Source organism: Lichenostomus cassidix, unplaced genomic scaffold (assembly GCF_008360975.1).
Source record: "Lichenostomus cassidix isolate B80296 unplaced genomic scaffold, HeHo_3.0 HiC_scaffold_33, whole genome shotgun sequence".
NCBI classification, from domain to species: Eukaryota; Metazoa; Chordata; class Aves; order Passeriformes; family Meliphagidae; genus Lichenostomus; species Lichenostomus cassidix.
Window position 1 is genome coordinate 1,311,797 of NW_028147632.1, and position 19,086 is coordinate 1,330,882.

The 19,086-nt window shown below is 51.3% G+C and overlaps 2 protein-coding genes and 1 pseudogene across 4 annotated transcripts in view; all 3 read right to left on the reverse strand.

The window, feature by feature from the left end:
- Positions 1-1,085, reverse strand: part of LOC146421354 (uncharacterized) — a 155,690-nt pseudogene extending 154,605 nt beyond the window's left edge. The window contains exon 1 of the transcript XR_014848705.1: positions 985-1,085. The product of XR_014848705.1 is annotated as an uncharacterized LOC146421354 (transcript). The remainder of the gene's footprint in view (positions 1-984) is intronic.
- A 747-nt stretch (positions 1,086-1,832) lies between these two features.
- Positions 1,833-5,034, reverse strand: LOC146421373 (class II histocompatibility antigen, B-L beta chain-like). The gene is made up of 5 exons (XM_085047526.1): positions 4,883-5,034; positions 4,123-4,392; positions 2,846-3,127; positions 2,105-2,211; positions 1,833-2,003 (listed from the first exon to the last, which is right to left on the reverse strand). Exons 1-5 carry the CDS (start codon positions 4,965-4,967, stop codon positions 1,995-1,997), a joined length of 753 nt encoding a protein of 250 aa, XP_084903652.1. The 5' UTR covers positions 4,968-5,034; the 3' UTR covers positions 1,833-1,994.
- Positions 5,035-16,897: 11,863 nt separating this feature from the next.
- Positions 16,898-19,086, reverse strand: part of LOC146421374 (uncharacterized) — a 34,741-nt gene continuing 32,552 nt past the window's right edge. The window contains exon 2 of one of the 2 annotated variants that reach the window (XM_085047416.1): positions 16,898-18,204. In XM_085047416.1, coding sequence (XP_084903542.1) covers positions 16,992-18,204 — 1,213 coding nt within the window. In that variant the 3' untranslated portion in view covers positions 16,898-16,991. Of the gene's footprint in view, positions 18,358-19,086 lie in introns of those variants that run through there. The other variant, XM_085047417.1, reaches the window with a different exon arrangement.

Sequence of the window (19,086 nt, forward strand, 5' to 3'; positions counted from 1 at the left end):
TTTCCCCTGTGTGGATCACCTGGTGCCGCATCAGATTAGATATCAGGCTGAAGCTCTTCCCACACTTCCCACACTCATAGGGCTTTTCGCCAGTGTGGATCCTCTGGTGCCTGATAAGATCAGATCTCCACCTGAAGCTTTTCCCACATTCCCCACATTTGTGGGGCTTCTCTCTGCCCTCAGGCTTCTCCCCCAGCTCCGAGCTCCGGCTGCATCTCCGGGCCTTTTCCTCCTCCTCCATCCAGCCACGCCTTGGCAATGACAAATCCTGCTTTGGGGGAAAAACAAGGGCTCAGCGCCTTGCCCTGGGGGTTCCTCCTGCCCAGCTCCAGCTCTGCAACTCTCCCAGGGGTTTGTGTCCATAAAAACCCCAAACCACCACCATTCACCTCAAAACCCTAACAGGATTTCCCCCTCTCTGCTCTTTGCACTTTGGCCTCCTCAGGCTCTCCCTTCCCTGCACTCATGGGGCTCCCGTGCCTCCCGGGCTTCCCTATTTTCCAGGGTCCCGCTTAGGGATGATCCGGGGGTTTTGGGGGTCCCAGGGGTCCCTTCTCCCCTCATTCTCTGCTCCGCGCTTCCAGGGATCCCAGGCTTCCCCCTTAGCCACGCTCCCCCCTCTCCAGCCTGCCGGGGCTCCCCCAGCTCCGCCATCGCCCCTCTCCGCTCACCCCACTCCGGGGCTCCCGCCCTTTCCCTCCACCGCTCTCCCGGCCGGACCCCATGCCCCATGTCCCCCTCCCACCCCGACACCGGGCCGTGCCCACCTGCAGCCCCCAAAATATCCCCCAAAGCCCCACTGGCGCCTCAGCTTTGCCCTTCCGCCACATCCAAACGTTCCCCCCGCACAATCAAACCCTCCCAGCGACCCTGAACGAGATTTGGGGCTCAATCCCGCAAGCTGCGAGCTCCAAACACCCGCCCAGAAAAAACGCCGCTCGGGGACCCCCGAGACATTTGGGGCGACTTCCTCCTCCCCCTCACCTGCGGCGTGCGGGGCGCCGATGCTCCCGGGGCTGCGGCAGACAAAGAGCTCCGCACTGCTTCTGCTGCTCCTCCTCTTCCTCTCTCCAACCTCTTCCGGTTCCTCCTCTTCCTCTCTCCTCCTCCTTCCTCCCGCGGCTCCTCCTGCTTCCTCCCGCGGCTCCTCCTCCTTCGTCCTCCCGCCTCCTCCTCCTGCTCGGATCTCCGGCCTTTCTGCCGCTCCTTCCTCATCCCTCCTCCTCCTCCTCCTCCATCCCTTCTCCTCCTCCCCCCAAGCCCAGCGCCCACCCTTTCCCCCCCTTTTCCCCACGCCGTCGCATGCCGCGGGAGGAGCCGGGATGGAGCCGGGGCAGGTCGGGCTGGGGCAGCGCTGGGCTCCGGGCCAGGCCTGGGCGCCCCCCAGGCGCCCCCTCCCCAAATTGGGCGGGCGGGAAGCGCTGGGGGCGAGGGGGGGGCGCAGGTGGGGTTGGGGTGGGGAGCGCTGGGCGCTGCGGGTCTGCCTGGGAACTGGAGAGTCATCAGCGCCGCGAGCTCGGATTGGATCAGAATCGCTCAGCGCCTTCTCCCATTGGCTCCTTTTCGCGGGGCTATTTTTCGGGGCTGTTTTTCTATGGGGTTTGGAGGTTCTGGGGGGCTCAGCGGGGTGTCAGCGCCTTTTTTGGGGTTCGCTGTGTGCCGTGTCGGGGTTCAGCTGCCTCCCAAGGCCCTCCAGAGCGGGGTGACACTTGGGGACACACGGGGGTCCCCATTCCCGATCCATCCCGGGGTCAGGTCTGCCCCCCAGTCACAGCCCCACCGCGGGGTCCCCCCAAGTCCCTCCCCAGTGCCCCCCAAGAAACGCGACCGGAGCCAACTGGGAAGCTTTATTGGGAGCACTGGGAGCAGCCGGGCAGGGTCAGAGTGACAGCAGGGCTGGGGGGACACACGACTCCCCAGAATCAGCGCGGGGACAGAGCGGGGGGTCCCGGCCGGGCCCGAGGCCACGGGGAGGGGCTGCGGCCGGCGGCGGCTCAGGAGCTCTGTGGGCAGAGAAAAGGGGGTGACACCGGGCTGGGGGGCCCCGGGGGGAGCACAGCCGCTCCGGGGCAGGGGGGACACGACCCCCGGGACCCCCCTTCACCTTCTTGCACAGGTAGAAGCCGAGCCCCAGCGCCAGGAAGACGAAGCCCAACACGAAGCCCCCGATCCCCGTCAGCATCTTGCTGCGGGCAGCGTCCGGCGGCATCTCTGGGGGGTCAGCAGGGCTCAGGACCCCCAAAAACCTCTCAGCGACACCCCAAGCCCCTCCAAGCACCCTCCCAGTCGCCCCCAGCCCACCCAGGAGCCCCTGAAACCTCCTCCCGATCCATTCCCAGCCTCCCCAGGACACACCAAAGCCCCTCCCGTCCCTCTCAGCACCCCACAACCCCTCCCAGTTGTCCCCCACTGCCCCAGGACCCCCAAACCCTCTCCCAGTCCCTTCCCAGCCCCACCAGGACTCACCAAGGTCCCTCCCAGTCTCTTCCCAGCACAACCAACCTCATTCCAACCTTTGCTTTTCCATCCCCAATCTCCTTCCAGCCCCTCCAGCCTCACTCCAACTCCCTCCCAGTTCCCCCCAGCACCCCCAAACTCCCTCCCAGTTCCCCCCAGCACCCCCAAACTCCCTCCCAGTGCCCACCAGCACCCCCAGAACCTCATCCCACCCTCCCCAACATCCTTCCAACCCCTTCCCAGCCCTCCCACACCCCCAAGCCCCTCTCCCACTATAAACCAGCCTCTCTCCACCTCCCTCCCAGTTCCCCCCAGCACAGCCCAATCCCCCTGCCAGCCCCCCCAGTGCCTCCCCCGCTCCCCCCGGCGCTGTGGGCTCTGGCCGTACCCCAGTGCCGCCTCAGGGGCTGCTCCAGGCTGACGTGCTCCACCTGGCAGGGGGAGGTGACCCCGCGCCGGGGGGGCGTTTCCAGCAGCACCAGCAGCTGGTAGGTCCAGTCCCCGTTGGGGAGCAGGTCGGTGGTCATCACTTGCTCCGAGAGCTCCTGCTGGCCCTGGAACCACCTCACCTGCACCTGCGCAGGGTAGAAATCCATCACGGAGCACAGCAGGCGGCCGGGCTCGGGCTGGGAGCTCGAGGGCACCAGCGAGATGGACACGCTGGGGGGCACTGGGAGAGAGAGGGGAGACACTGGGATCAGCTGGGGGGGCGCTGGGAGAGAGCTGGGAGGGGTGGTGTGGTACTGGGAGGGACTGGGAATGAAGGGGGAGGGAATGGGGGGGCACTGGGAGAGAGGGGTGTGAATTGGGGGCATTGGAGGGCACTGAAATGGAGTATGGAAATCTGGGAGTGCACTGGGAATGGACTGGGATTGGCATTAGACAAACTGGGAGGGACGTTGGAGGCACTGGGAGTGATTTGCATTGCAGTGGGAGGGACTGGAAATGTACAGAAATTGCGATTAGTGGGACTGGGGAAGGACTTGGATAGAGGGGATTGGATTAGGGCGTACTGGGACGGCGCTGGGAGAGAGGATGGAGGTCTGGGAGTGGACTGGGAATGAACTGGGATTGGCTTTAGAGGGACTGGGAGTGACTGTGCTAGCACTGGGAGGGACTGGGAATGGAGTGGGAGGGACTGGGGGCACACTGGGAGAGAGGGGAGTGGATTGGGGAGCACTGGGAGGGCACTCTATGAGAGAGAGAATGGATGTCTGGAAGTAGATTGGGAATGGATTGGGAATGGGATAAGAGGGACTGGGAGTGACCATGGTGGCACTAGGATGGACTATGGTGGCACTCAGGGTGACTCTGGTGGCACTGGGAGGAACTGGGAGTGAATTCCGCGGCACTGAGATGTTAAATCCAGCGCGGGGAACTCGGCGCTGCTTGTCTGCCTGATGAGTCATCAGAGACGCGCGCTGTGATTATCTGAGAAGCGTCATCTTCACGCTTGGCTGAAATGGACGCGCTGGGGGGGCTGGGAGAGACTGGGGGGGACTGGGATGGACTGGGAGAGCCACAAGAGTCACTGAGAAGGACAAGAAGCCCCTGGTTTGGCACAAGGAGGGCTGAGGGCTCTGGGTGATTCCCAGGGAGGGTTTGAGGGGCTGCAGGGTCATTGCCAGGGCAGAGCCTGAGGGGACACCTCTGCCCCACGCTCACCTCTGCGCTCCACGCCGAACGTGGTGACGGTCTTGTACCAGTCCCGGCAGAACCAATCCACTGCAGTCTGTGCGTACTCCAATCTTTCCGGTTTGCTGTTCCAGCACTTGGCCCATTTCTCCCCCAGCGGGGTGAACCCCACATACTTCCCCACATCGCTCTCGAACCTCGCCAACTCCACCCGGTTGTAGATGGACCTGTCCAGGAACCTCACCTTCTCCGTGCCGTTAATGAAGTGACACTCAGCCTTAAACATCATCTGGCAGACCCCTGTGTGTGCAAGGCACAGGTCAGGGGTTCCCCCAGCACCCCCATCGATCCCAGAGCTCCGGGGGTCACCCCGGATCCCCACTCCGCACCCCCTGTGCCCCACGGCCGCCATGGGACCCTCCTGCCCGCGCTCCCACTTCCTCTTTCCCACCCTTCTCCCTATTTCCCCTTTCACATCCTCACTCCCCGCCATTTTCAGCCACTCCCTACTTCAATTTTGGGGTCCCATTCCTCTTTTTTCCCTTTTTCCACCCTTTTACCCACAATTTCTCCATCCCCCTCCCCCTCCCGCTCAGTTTTGGGCTCCCACCCTCTCCTTTTCCCCACCTCCCCACCCTCTCCCACCCCTTCCTCACCTTCCCCCAACCCTCAGCCCCTCCCGCTCTCCCTTTCGGCTTCCCCTCCTCCTCCCCCTCCACTTTGGGCTCCCAAACCCCTTTCTTTCCCCTTTTCCCCCTTTCCCATCGCATTCCCTGCTCCCCCCGCTCACCCGACAGCTCCGCGCCCGCAGCCGGGGTGGCTCCCAGCACCACCAGTGCCACCAGTAGGGCCCCAGCTGCCGCCACTCGCCCCATGGCCAGCGCCGGGCAGCTGCCGCCAGCCCCGCAGCAGCCGCTGCACTGGGAGCTCCAGTCCGGAGCAGGGCGGGATCATCCGCCCCGCGCGCTCTGATTGGCCGGGCGCCGTTTTGGGACGCGCTCCCATTGCCTGGGCGTGGTTTTGGGCGCGCTGCCATTGGCCGCAGTTGTTTTGGACGCGCTCCGATTGGCCGGGCCGGTTTGGGGCCCGTTTTGCACAGGCTCTACCCGGCAACCGGTGACGACACAACACACACGCCCTCCCATTGGCTCCGCCGCTTTTGGGGCGCTGCGCCCCCACTCCCACTCCCCACACTTCGCCGCCGCTGCACTGGGACCACCAGCGACCCTTCCCAGTGTCGCCACATCCCGAGGCGCCATGGATGGAGCACGGAGCTGCCCCTGCCTGCTGCTGCTGCTGGCGCTGACCCTGCCTGGCCTTTGGGGGCTCCAAGGTGGGCTTTGGGGGGTCCTGGAGCCGCGGCGTTGGGATTTGGGGTGTCCTGGATCCATGGCAAAAGGGGATCGGGGAGACTGGGAAGGTCCAACACGCTTTTGGGGGATTTTTCTGGGAAGGGCGTTGGCCAAACTTCCTGTTTTTTCAGGGTTTTCCCCGGGTTTTTTTCCCCATTTTTTGGGGTCAGGAGTGGCCAAACTCCTTTTTTCCCACGGTTTTGGGGTTCTGGGAATTCCCAAACCCCCCTGTACCCGAGATTTTGGGGCTCTAGGAGTTTCCAAACCCCCCTGTTCCCAGGATGTTTTGGGGCTGGGTGTGTCCCCAACCCCCCTGTACACAGGATTTGGGGATCTAGGAGTTCGATATCCTCTTTTTCCAGCATTTTGGGGCTCTGGGATTTCCGAAACCCCCTGTTCCCGCAGGTTTGGGGCTCTAGGAGTTCCCAAACCCCCCTGTACTGAGGATTTGGGGAACTGGGAGTTCCCACTTCCTCTTTTCCCAGGATTTTGAGAGGCTCAGGGTACTCAAATTCCTCTTTTCAGATGAACAATTTTTGGGGCTCGGAGTTCCCAAACCCCCCTGTACTGAGGATTTTGGGTCTCTGGGAGTTCCCATTTCCTCTTTTTCCATGATTTTTAGGGTCTCATTGTGCTCAAATTCCCCTTTTTCCAGGATTTTGGGGCTCGGGGATTTCCCAAACCCCCCTGTACAGGTGATTTTTGGGCTCTGGGAGTTCCTAAACCACATTATTCCCAGGATTTTCAGGGCTGGAAGTTTCCAAACTCCTCTTTTTCCCATGATTTTTGGCTCTGGGATTTCCCAAACCCCCCTGTACTGAGGATTTTGGGGTTCTGGGATTTTCCAAACCCCCCTGTACAGACAATTTTTGGGGCTGGGAGTTTCCAAACCCCCCTGTACTGAGGATTTTGGGTCTCTGGGAGTTCCCATTTCCTCTTTTCCCATTATTTTTAGGGTCTCATTGTGCTGAAATTCCTCTTTTCCCAGAATTTTGGGTCTCGGGGATTTCCCAAACCCCCCTGTACAGGTGATTTTTGGGTTCTGGGAGTTCCCAAATCACATTATTCCCAGGATTTTGGGGTTCTTGGAGTTCCCAAACCACATTATTCCCAGGGTTTTCGGGGCTGGAATTTACCAAACTCCTCTTTTTTCCAGGATTTTTGGCTCTGGGATTTCCCAAACCCCCCTGTACTGAGGATGTGGTTCACCAAACCCCCCACAACACCAACCAAACCCCCCACAAAACTTTGCGTTCCCATTTCCTATTTTTCCATGATTTTTAGGGTCTCATTGTGCTCAAATTCCCATTTTTCCAGAATTTTGGGTCTCGGGGATTTCCCAAACCCCCCTGTACAGGTGATGTTTGGGCTCTGGGAGTTCCTAAACCACATTATTCCCAGAATTTTGGGGCTCTGGCTGTTCCCAAACCCCCCTGTACAGAAAATTTTTGGGGCTCGGAGTTCCCAAACCCCCCTGTACTGAGGATTTTGGGAACTGGGAGTTCCCATTTCCTCTTTTCCAGGATTTTTAGGGTCTCATTGTGCTCAAATTCCTCTTTTCCCAGAATTTTGGGGCTCGGGGATTTCCCAAACCCCCCTGTACAGACGATTTTTGGGCTCTTGGAGTTCCCAAACCACTTTTTTTGCAGGTTTTTCAGGGCTGGAATTTACCAAACTCCTCTTTTTTCCAGGATTTTTGGCTCTGGGATTTCCCAAACCCCCCTGTTCTCACATTTTTGGGACTTTGGGAATCCCCAAAGCCCCCTGTACCCCAATTTTTTGGGGGCTGGGTGTGTCCAAACCCCCCTGTACCCAAAATTTAGGGAACTGGACATTCCCACTTCCTCTTTTCCCAAAATTTTGAGCTCTGACTTTACCTAAATCCCACTTTTCCACAATTTTTGGGGTCTCCAGGTATCCAATCCCCCATTTTCCCAGGATTTTGGGGTTCTGGGATTTCCCAAATCCCTTTTTTTCCCCACGATTTTTGGGGTTTTGGGATTGCCAAACCCCCCCGTCCCTAAAATTTGGGGAACTGGGTATTAAAACTTCCTCTTTTCCCGGAATTTTGGGGCTGGTTGAGCTCAAACTTCTCTTTTTTTCCCTCAATTTTGGGGTCTGAGAATCCCAAAACTCCTGTTTTTCCATGATTTTTGGGGTCTGGGGGTGTTTTAATCCCAATTTTCCATGATTTTTGGGGTCTGGGGGTTTCCAAACCCCCCTGTTCGACCAGGATTTTGGGTAAAAATCCCAATTTTCCCCACAATTTTGAGTAGAAACCCCAATTTTCTCCACAATTTTGACCCAAAATCCCAATTTTCGCCACAATTTTGACCCAAAATCCCAATTTTCTCCACAATTTTGACCCAAAATCCCAATTTCCCCCATGATTTTGAGTAGAAATCCCAATTTTCCACTGGAATTTTGGGTACAAATCCCAATTTTTAATGGGATTTTGTGTAGAAATCCTAATTTTCCTCTAATTTTTACTCAAAATTCCAATCTCCCCCATTATTTTGAGTAGAAATCCCAATTTTTCCTGCGATTTTGAGCAAAAATCCCCAATTTTTTTCAGGATTTTGGTCAAAAAATCCCAATTTTTTTTGGGATTTCACCCCAAAAATCCCAATTTTTTTGGGAATTTTCACCAAAATCACATTTTTCCCCCCAGTCCCTCCTCACAGCATTATCCAGACGGAGTTCTACCAGAAATCCCTGGACTCCCAGGCGGAATTCGGGCAAAAATCCCCAATTTTTCTCGGGATTTTGGTCAAAATCCCCAATTTTTCTTGGGATTTCGAGTAAAAATCCCCAATTTTTCTTAGGATTTTGAGTAGAAACCCCAACCTTTTTCCCCTGCAATTTTGAGTAGAAATTCCATTTTTTCCTGCAATTTTGAGCAAAAATACCCAATTTTTCTCGGGATTTTAGCCAAAAATGGCAATTTTTTCTCAGAATTTTGACCAAAAATCCCAATTTTTTTTGGGGATTTTCACCAAAATCCCATTTTCTCCCCCCAGTCCCTCCGCACAGCATCATCCAGACAGAGTTCTACCAGAAATCCCTGGACTGCCGGGCGGAATTCGGGCAAAAATCCCCAATTTTTCTTGTGATTTCAGGCAAAATCCCTAATTTTACTTAGGATTTCGAGTACAAAATCCCCAATTTCTCTCGGGCTTTTGAGTAAAAATCTCCAATTTTTCTCAGGATTTTGGTCAAAAATCTCCAATTTTTCTTAGGATTTCAAGTCAAAATCCCCAATTTTTCTTGGGATTTCGACTCAAAATCCCAATTTTTCTCAGGATTCCAAGCCAAAATCCCCAATTTTTTGGGGGAATTCACGCAAAATCCCTAATTTTTGTCAGGATTTCCAGTAGAAATCCCAACTTTTTTCCCCTGCAATTTCAAGCAGAAATTCCATTTTTTCCCATAATTTTGAGTACAAAATCCCAATTTTTCTCAGAATTTCGACCAAAAATCCCAACTTTTCCTGGAATTTTCACCAAAATCCCGATTTCTCCCCCCAGTCCCCCCTCACAGCATCATCCAGACGGAGTTCTACCAGAAATCCCTGGACTCCCGGGCGGAATTCGGGCAAAAATACCCAATTTTTTGTGGGATTTTGGTCAAAATTCACCAATTTTTCCTGGGATTTTGACTCAAAATCCCCAATTTTTCTCAGGATTTTGAGTAAAAAATCCCCAATTTTTCTTGGGATTTCGAGTACAAAATCCCAATTTCTCTCGGGATTTTGGTCAAAATTCACCAATTTTTCTCAGGATTTTGAGTAAAAATCCCCAATTTTTCTTAGGATTTTGAGTAGAAATCCCAACCTTTTTCCCCTGCAATTTTGAGTAGAAATTCCATTTTTTCCCATAATTTTGAGCAAAAATACCCAATTTTTCTTGGGATTTTAGCCAAAAATGGCAATTTTTTCTCTGGATTTTAGCCAAAAATCGCCATTTTTTCTCAGAATTTCGACCAAAAAACCCAATTTTTTTTGGAATTTCACCAAAATCCCGATTTCTCCCCCCAGTCCCTCCGCACAGCATCATCCAGACGGAGTTCTACCAGAAATCCCTGGACTCCCGGGCGGAATTCGGGCAAAAATCCCCAATTTTTCTTGTGATTTCAAACCAAAATCCCCAATTTTTCTCAGGATTTGAAGCCAAAATCCCAATTTTTCTCAGGATTTTGGTCAAAAATTACCAATTTTTCTTAGGATTTCGGTCAAAAACCCCAATTTTTCTTAGGATTTTGAGTAGAAATCCCCAATTATTTTCCCCTCAATTTCAAGTAGAAATCCCAATTTTTCCTGCGATTTTGAGCAAAAATCCCCAAATCTTTTAGGATTTTGGCCAAAAATCCCTTTTTTTTTGGGATTTCACCCCAAAAATCCCAATTTTTTTGGGAATTTTCACCAAAATCCCGATTTCTCCCCCCAGTCCCCCCTCACAGCATCATCCAGACGGAGTTCTACCAGAAATCCCTGGACTCCCGGGCGGAATTCGGGCAAAAATCCCCAATTTTTCTCAGGATTTCAGGCAAAATCCCCAATTTTTCTTGGGATTTCGAGTACAAAATCCCAATTTCGCTCGGGATTTTCAGTAAAAATCCCTAATTTTTCTCAGGATTTCAAGTAAAAATCCCAATTTTTCTCAGGATTTTGGTCAAAAATCCCAATTTTTCCTGGGATTTCGAGTACAAAATCCCCAATTTTTCTTTGGGAATTCAGGCAAAAATTACCAATTTTTCTTAGGATTTCGGTCAAAAACCCCAATTTTTCTTAGGATTTTGAGTAGAAATCCCCAATTATTTTCCCCTCAATTTCAAGTAGAAATCCCAATTTTTCCTGCGATTTTGAGCAAAAATCCCCAATTTTTTTCAGGATTTTGGTCAAAAAATCCCAATTTTTTTTGGGATTTCACCCCAAAAATCCCAATTTTTTTGGGAATTTTCACCAAAATCACATTTTTCCCCCCAGTCCCTCCTCACAGCATTATCCAGACGGAGTTCTACCAGAAATCCCTGGACTCCCAGGCGGAATTCGGGCAAAAATCCCCAATTTTTCTCGGGATTTTGGTCAAAATCCCCAATTTTTCTTGGGATTTCGAGTAAAAATCCCCAATTTTTCTTAGGATTTTGAGTAGAAACCCCAACCTTTTTCCCCTGCAATTTTGAGTAGAAATTCCATTTTTTCCTGCAATTTTGAGCAAAAATACCCAATTTTTCTCGGGATTTTAGCCAAAAATGGCAATTTTTTCTCAGAATTTTGACCAAAAATCCCAATTTTTTTTGGGGATTTTCACCAAAATCCCATTTTCTCCCCCCAGTCCCTCCGCACAGCATCATCCAGACAGAGTTCTACCAGAAATCCCTGGACTGCCGGGCGGAATTCGGGCAAAAATCCCCAATTTTTCTTGTGATTTCAGGCAAAATCCCTAATTTTACTTAGGATTTCGAGTACAAAATCCCCAATTTCTCTCGGGCTTTTGAGTAAAAATCTCCAATTTTTCTCAGGATTTTGGTCAAAAATCTCCAATTTTTCTTGGGATTTCAACTCAAAATCCCATTTTTTCCCAGGATTTTGAGTAATAATCCCGAATTTTTCTTAGGATTTCAAGCCAAAATCCCCAATTTTTCTCAGGATTTCAACTCGAAATCCCATTTTTTCTTGGGATTTTGAGTAGAAATCCCAAATATTTTCCCCCACAATTTCAAGTAGGAATTCCATTTTTTTCCTGCGATTTTGAGCAAAAATCCCCAAATCTTTTAGGATTTTGGTCCAAAAAACCCAATTTTTTTGGGATTTCACCCCAAAAATCCCAATTTTTTTGGGAATTTTCACCAAAATCCCGATTTCTCCCCCCAGTCCCCCCTCACAGCATCATCCAGACGGAGTTCTACCAGAAATCCCTGGACTCCCGGGCAGAATTCGGGCAAAAATCCCCAATTTTTTGTGGGATTTTGGTCAAAATTCACCAATTTTTCCTGGGATTTTGACTCAAAATCCCAATTTTTCTCAGGATTTTGAGTAAAAAATCCCCAATTTTTCTTGGGATTTTGAGTACAAAATCCCAGTTTCTCTCGGGATTTTGGTCAAAATTCACCAATTTTTCTCAGGATTTCGAGTAAAAATCCCCAATTTTTCTTAGGATTTTGAGTAGAAATCCCAACCTTTTTCCCCTGCAATTTTGAGTAGAAATTCCATTTTTTCCTGCGATTTTGAGCAAAAATCCCCAAATCTTTTAGGATTTTGGTCAAAATATCCCAATTTTTTGGGGGATTTCATGTAGAAATTCGGGTTTTTTTGGGAATTTCGACCAAAATTCTGATTTTTCCCCCAGTCCCCCCTCACAGCATCATCCAGACGGAGTTCTACCAGAAATCCCTGGACTCCCGGGCGGAATTCGGGCAAAAATCCCCAATTTTTCTTAGGATTTCAGGCAAAATCCCCAATTTTTCCTGGGCTTTTGACTCAAAATCCCAATTTTTCTTGGGATTTCAAACCAAAATCCCCAATTTTTCTCAGGATTCCAAGTAAAAAATCCCTGATTTTTCTCAGCATTTTGGTCAAAAATCACCAATTTTTCTTGGGATTTCGACCAAAAATCCCAAATTTTCTCAGGATTTTGAGTGGAAATCCCAAATATTTTCCCCTGCAATTTTGAGTAGAAATCCCAAATATTTTTTCCTGCGATTTTAGGCAAAAATTCCCAATTTTTCTCAGGATTTTGACTCGAAATCCCAATTTTTCTTGGGATTTTGAGTACAAAATCCCAATTTCTCCCAGGATTTCGAGCAAAAAATCCCAATTTTCCCTGTGATTTTGGTCAAAAATCACCAATTTTTCCTGGGATTTTAGCCAAAAATCGCCATTTTTTCTCAGGATTTCACCCCGAAATCCCTTTTTTTTTGGGATTTCACCCCAAAAATCCCATTTTCTCCCCCCAGTCCCCCCTCACAGCATCATCCAGACGGAGTTCTACCAGAAATCCCTGGACTCCCGGGCAGAATTCGGGCAGTTCATGTTCGACTTCGACGGCGACGAGATTTTCCACGTGGAGAATGAGGAGACGGTCTGGCGGCTGCCCGAGTTCCAGCAGTTCGCCAGCTTCGAGGCGCAGGGAGCTCTGCAGAATATCGCGATAGACAAGCAGAACCTGGAGAGCTCCATGCGGGCCTACAACAGCTCCAGGATCCCCATAGGTAATGTCGCGATTTTTGGGCGATATTTGGGATTTTTTGGGATTATTTGGGGATATATCGCGATAGACAAGTAGAATATCACGATAGACAAGCAATTCCAGGATCCTGACAGGTAATGTCGCGATATTTGGGGTTTTTTTGGGGATTTTTTTGGGGGGGGGTTTGAGGATTTTGGGGGATTTTTGAAAATTTTTGGTATTTTTGGGAGGTTTTTGGGGCTGATTTGGGGGATTTTTGGGAGGGATTTTGAGATTTTTTGAAAATTTTGGGATTTTTTTGGGTTGATTTTGGGGATTTTTGGGTTGATTTTGGGGATTTTAGGGATTTTGAGGTTGATTTTGGGGAATTTTGGGAGGGATTTGGAGATTTTTGAAAATTTTTGGGAGGGATTTGGGGATTTTTTAAAATTTTGGGATTTTTGGGATGGATTTTGGGGTTGGTTTTGGAAATTTTTGAAAATTTTTGATATTTTTGGAAATTTTTGGGATTTTTTGGAGGGATTTTTGAAAATTTGGGGACTTTTGGGAGGGATTTTGGGGATTTTGGGGTTGATTTTGGGGATTTTTGGGGACTTTTGGAGGGATTTTTGGGTTGATTTTGGGGATTTTTGGGAGGGATTTTGGGGTAGATTTTGAGGATTTTTGGGTTGATTTTGGGGATTTTTGGGGTTGATTTTGGGGTTTCGGGAGGTTTTAAACCAATTCCAGGAGGATTTAAAACAATTCCAGGTGGAACAAACCCAATTCCAGGGATTTTTAACCCAAATCCTAATGGGATTTGACCCAATTTGGGGTCAATTCCCCCCAATTCCAGTAGGATTTAACCCAATTTTGGGGGTTTTTAACCCAATTCAGCTCGACCCCAAACCCCAATCCCAGTGGGATTTTACCCAATTTTGGGTCAATTCACCCCAATTTGGGGTCAATTCCACCCCAATCCCAACCAATCCCACTGAACCCAATTCCCACCCCAATCCCAATGGGATTTTACCCAATTTGGGTCAATCCACCCCAATTTTGGGTCAATCCACCCCAAATCCCACTAACCCCAATCCCAGTGGGATTTAACCAATTTTGGGTCAATTCCACCCCAATCCCAATGGGATTTTACCCAATTTTAGGTCAATCCATCCCAATTTTGGGTCAATCCATCCCAATTTTGGGTCAATCCACCCAATGACAGGCAGATTAAAGCAAATTCCAGGGGCATTCAATCCAATTCCAGGTAGATAAAACCCAATTCCAGAGGGATCAAATCCAACTCCAGGTGGGTCAAACCCAATTCCAGGTGGATCTAACCCAATTCTAGGTCCAGTCAACCAAATCCCAGGAAAATCCATCTCTTTTTCAGGTGGATCAAACCGAATTCCAGGTAAATCCAACCCAATTCCAGGTAAATCCAACTGAATTCCAGATTGATCAAACCCAACTCCAGGTGAGTCAAAACAAATTCCAGGTGGACCAAACCCAATTCCAGGCTGATTCAACCCCATTCCAGGTAAATCAAATCCAGTTCCAGGTGGATCAAACCAAATTCCAGGTCAATCCAACCCAATTCCCAGTCAATCCAATCCAGTTCCAGGAGGACCAAACCCAATTCCAGAGGTGTCAAACCCAATTCAACTCTTTTAAATGTCCCATCGCCCCTTTCCCTCCATTCAGGAAGCTCCTGACAGCTTTTTTCTGGGAGAAATCCCTGAATTTGGGGATTTTTGGGGTGCAGTTTTGGACAGGGGACAGCTCTGCCTGCCTTTGCCCTCCCTGTCTGTGTCCCCAGTGTCCCACCATGGCTGTGTCCCCAATGTCCCACCCTGGCTGTGTCCCCAGTGTCCCACCCTGGCTGTGTCCCCAATGTCCCACCATGGCTGTGTCCCCAGTGTCCCACCATGGCTGTGTCCCCAGTGTCCCACCATGGCTGTGTCCCCAATGTCCCACCCTGGCTGTTATCAGACACTGAAATATTTCACACCTCAAACATCGATACAAAGTTTTGCTCATTATAACAAAAAGTGTACAAAGAAGCTACAATCAAAAATCCTCCCTGAAGATACCTGACTGGGACTTTGGACTGAGAGTCAAACTGCTGAGATTCCATAAAGGGAAACCTATTGTTCACTCATCTCAGGCTGAGGGAAAGGAATGCACACACAAATCCAAAGCCACCAGCTGCTCTGAGAATCATCCCTGGCTGAGTTTGGGGTGGGGGCAGAGCACAGCTCACTGTGATGCCTAAAATGCTGGGAAAGATTGAGCACAGACCCCGCAGTGTAGGAAAAGGGTATTCCCTTGGTTTAATAGGATCCCAGGTGCACCACGACGGAAAGAGAGCGACAATATCACGGGTTTGCAATTTATGGACTTCACTGATTAACATCCCTATCTAAAATTCCCCAATGAGAAACCTAACAAATGAAGTCATTGCCCCCTTATTCAAATTACCTCCCTCCCAAAAAAAAGTTACAAATTAGTTTACAGAAACATGTCCCAGTGATAAAGCTCTTTCAAGGCTGGTGCCTCATGCTCTTGAAATTGTGGAGATTGTTTCGTCTTCTCCACAGAATTCTGAACGAGGCTGGAGCACAAGGGTTATAAACATGTGGGGCTGAGATACAGAGAGTAAAAGGTACAGGAATGGGAAAGGGTAAAAAGGATATAAAAAGAGTATAAAAGTACAATGAAAAAGGACAAAAACCCATCAGGCATCAGCAGAAGCCAGGTTTACACAAACTGCCCAGCTGTGGAACCCCCAACCCCACCACAAAGTGACACAGAAACCCCAAAAAACGACACTGAAACCCCAAAAATTGCAGAAAAAAACCCTAAAAGTGACACAGAAACCCCAAAAAGTGACATGGAGACTCAAAAAGTGACGATGGGAAACCTCCAATGGGACAGTGAGACCCCAAAAACGGCAGAGAAAACCCCAAAAATGGAAGAGAAATCCCAAAAAGTGACACAGAACCCCAAAAAACGACAAAGAAACTCCTAAAAATGACACAGAAATCCCCAAAAGTGACACTTGAGACCCTAAAAATGACACAGAAACCCCCTAAAATGATAAAAAAACCCCAAAAATGACATGACAAACGCCCAAAAGTGAGACAGAAACCCCAAAAGGTGACCCAGAACCCCCCCAAAAATGACCCAGAAACCCCAGGAAGGACACAAAAATCCCCCAAAACGGCACAGAACCCCCAAAAATCTCCACCGCACGCTGCTGGAGCAGTTCGACATCAAATCGGGACTTTGACGTGAGAGGAGCTGAGGGGAGTCACAATCCATCACAGACCCCCAAATGCCAGGCCTTGCACCACAGCAGTGCAGGTGATGCAAGCAGAGTCTGCTGCTAGAGACTGTCCCCTGCCCCGGGGGGACATGCTGGACATTGTCACCTGGCCTGAGTGTATATTAACCCTTGGCACTCTGTGCTTTTTGGGGGGAAAACCACCACTGAGAAGAGCAGCTGGAGAAGATCAATGTGACATCGTTGGGATCCACGGATGGTGATGTTTTCTTTCTCCCTCTTTCTGTCCCCCTCACCTCTTTTCCTACTTCTCTTCTCCTCTCTTTTCTTCCCACTTTCTCTCATATTTACTATCAAATAAAACCTACACTACTGACTGGCATGTGGTCTCGTTTGCACCTTAATTTGGGCAGAGGTATTTCCAAAGAACCTCAATGTTTGGATCATAACAGCTGTGACCCCAATGTCCCACCCATGTCTCACCTCAATATCTTCATTTTTACCCCAAATTCAGGTGTTTTGAAGGATTGAAATGAAAACAAGACCAAACCCGAAAGAAAAGGATTTACATGTCTGTGCCCACTGAGGATCCATGTGGTTGGGTGGAAGGGAAGAACATTTTTGGACGTTTCCACCCCAAAATCCTGCTCATTGCCCCAATTCAGAACCATTTAGCTGTGAAAGATGCCCTTGGGTGAGAGAAAATCACAATCATGGAATCACTGATATTGCAAAAGACCTCCAAGGCCATCCAGTGTTGCCTCATGCCAAGAGATGATATAACTGAACACAAAAGGTGAGATTTTCTGGGGTGGAAAGTCAACAAATCCGCTCTCCCCAGGGAATTTCTGATGTCCCCAGGAACTCCCATGGACATTCCTGGCCCTGCCTTCATCCAGGTGCCCACGGGGAGCCAGGAGGGTGTGGAGCCACCAGCCAGGTGTCTTTGCGACACGGATCAGCAGCAGCACGGATCACCAGGGCTCTGCACAGCTGGGGTCACTGGGGATCATCCACTGCAGATCTTCCCACTGGGGATTGAGTTGGAGCAGCAATGAAGCTCTTCCTGCACTCGGGACACTCGCAGGGCTTCCCTCACTGGTGCTTCCATTGGTGCTGAGTCAAGAGAGAGCTCCTGGAGAAGCTCTTCCCACACTCGGGACACTTGTAGGGCTTTTCCCCAGTGTGGATGCGCCGGTGGGTGATGAGGTGGGAGTTTTGCTTGAAGCCCTTCCCGCAGTCAGGGCAGCGGAAGGGCCTCTCCTGGGTGTGAATGTGCTCATGGCGGAGGAGATTGGAGCTGGTCTGAAACCTCTTCCCACACTTCCCACACTCATAGGGCCTCTCCCCAGTGTGGGTCTTCTTGTGCTGCATCAGGGCAGAGCTGTGGCTGAAGCTCTTCCCACATTCCTGGCAATCGTAGGGCTTTTCCCCAGTGTGGATCACCTGGTGCTGCATCAGGTTGGACATCTGGCTGAAGCTCTTCCCACACTTCTCACACTCATAGGAGTTTTCTCCAGTGTGGATCATCCGGTGTTTGATAAGGGTGGATATAAGGCTGAAGCTCTTCCCACACTCCCCACACTCATAGGGCTTTTCCCCAGTGTGGATGCGCCGGTGCCTGATGAGGTTGCCATTTTGCTTGAAGCCCTTCCCACAGTCAGGGCAGCGGAAGGGCCTCTCCTGGGTGTGAATGCGCTCATGGCGGAGGAGATTAGAGCTGGTCTGAAACCTCTTCCCACACGTGGGACACTCATAGGGCCTCTGCCCGGTGTGGATCTTCTTGTGCTTGATCAGGCTGGAGCTGTTGCTGAAGCTCTTCCCACATTCCACGCAATCGTAGGGCTTTTCCCCAGTGTGGATCACCTGGTGCCGCATCAGGGTGCACATCCGGCTGAAGCTCTTCCCACACTCCCCACACTCGTAGGGCTTTTCCCCAGTGTGGATGCGCCGGTGGGTGATGAGGGTGGAGTTTTGCTTGAAGCGCTTCCCACAGTCAGGGCAGCGGAAGGGCCTCTCCTGGGTGTGAATGCGCTCATGGACGAGGAGATGGGAGCTGGTCTGAAACCTCTTCCCACACTTCCCACACTCGTAGGGCCTCTCCCCAGTATGGATATTCTTGTGCTGCATCAGGTTGGAGCTGTGGCTGAAGCTCTTCCCACATTCCGTGCAATCATAGGGCTTTTCCCCAGTGTGGATCACCTGGTGTGTGATCAGGTTGGACATCTGGCTAAAGCTTTTCCCACACTTCCCACACTCATAGGGCTTTTCCCCAGTGTGGATCCTCTGGTGCGTGATCAGCTCAGATCTCCGCCTGAAGCTTTTCCCACATTCCCCACACTTGTGGGGCTTCTCTCTGCCCTCAGGCTTCTCCCCCAGCTCCGAGCTCCGGCTGCATCTCCGGGCCTTTTCCTCCTCCTCCATCCGGCCACGCCTTGGCAATGACAAATCCTGCTTTGGGGGAAAAACAAGGGCTCAGCGCCTTGCCCTGGGGGTTCCTCCTGTCCAGCTCCAGCTCTGCAACTCTCCCAGGGCTTTGTGTCCATAAAAACCCCAAACCACCACCATTCACCTCAAAACCCTAACAGGATTTCCCCCTCTCTGCTCTTTGCACTTTGGCCTCCTCAGGCTCTCCCTTCCCTGCACTCATGGGGCTCCCGTGGCTCCCGGGCTTCCCTATTTTCCAGGGTCCCGCGTAGGGATGATCCGGGGGCTTTGGGGGTCCCAGGGGTCCCTTCTCCCCTCATTCTCTGCTCCGCGCTTCCAGGGATCCCAGGCTTCCCCCTTAGCCACGCTCCCCCCTCTCCAGCCTGCCGGGGCTTCCCCAGCTCCGCCATCGCCCCTCTCCGCTCACCCCACTCCGGGGCTCCCGCCCTTCCCCTCCACCGCTCTCCCGGCCGGACCCCATGCCCCATGTCCCCCTCCCACCCCGACACCGGGCCGTGCCCACCTGCAGCCCCCAAAATATCCCCCAAAGCCCCATTGCCGCCTCAGCTTTGCCCTTCCGCCACATCCAAACGTTCCCCCCGCACAATCAAACCCTCCCAGCGACCCTGAACGAGATTTGGGGCTCAATCCCGGAAGCTGCGAGCTCCAAACACCCGCCCAGAAAAAACGCCGCTCGGGGACCCCCGAGACATTTGGGGCGATTCCTCCTCCCCCTCACCTGCGCCATGCGGGGCGCCGATGC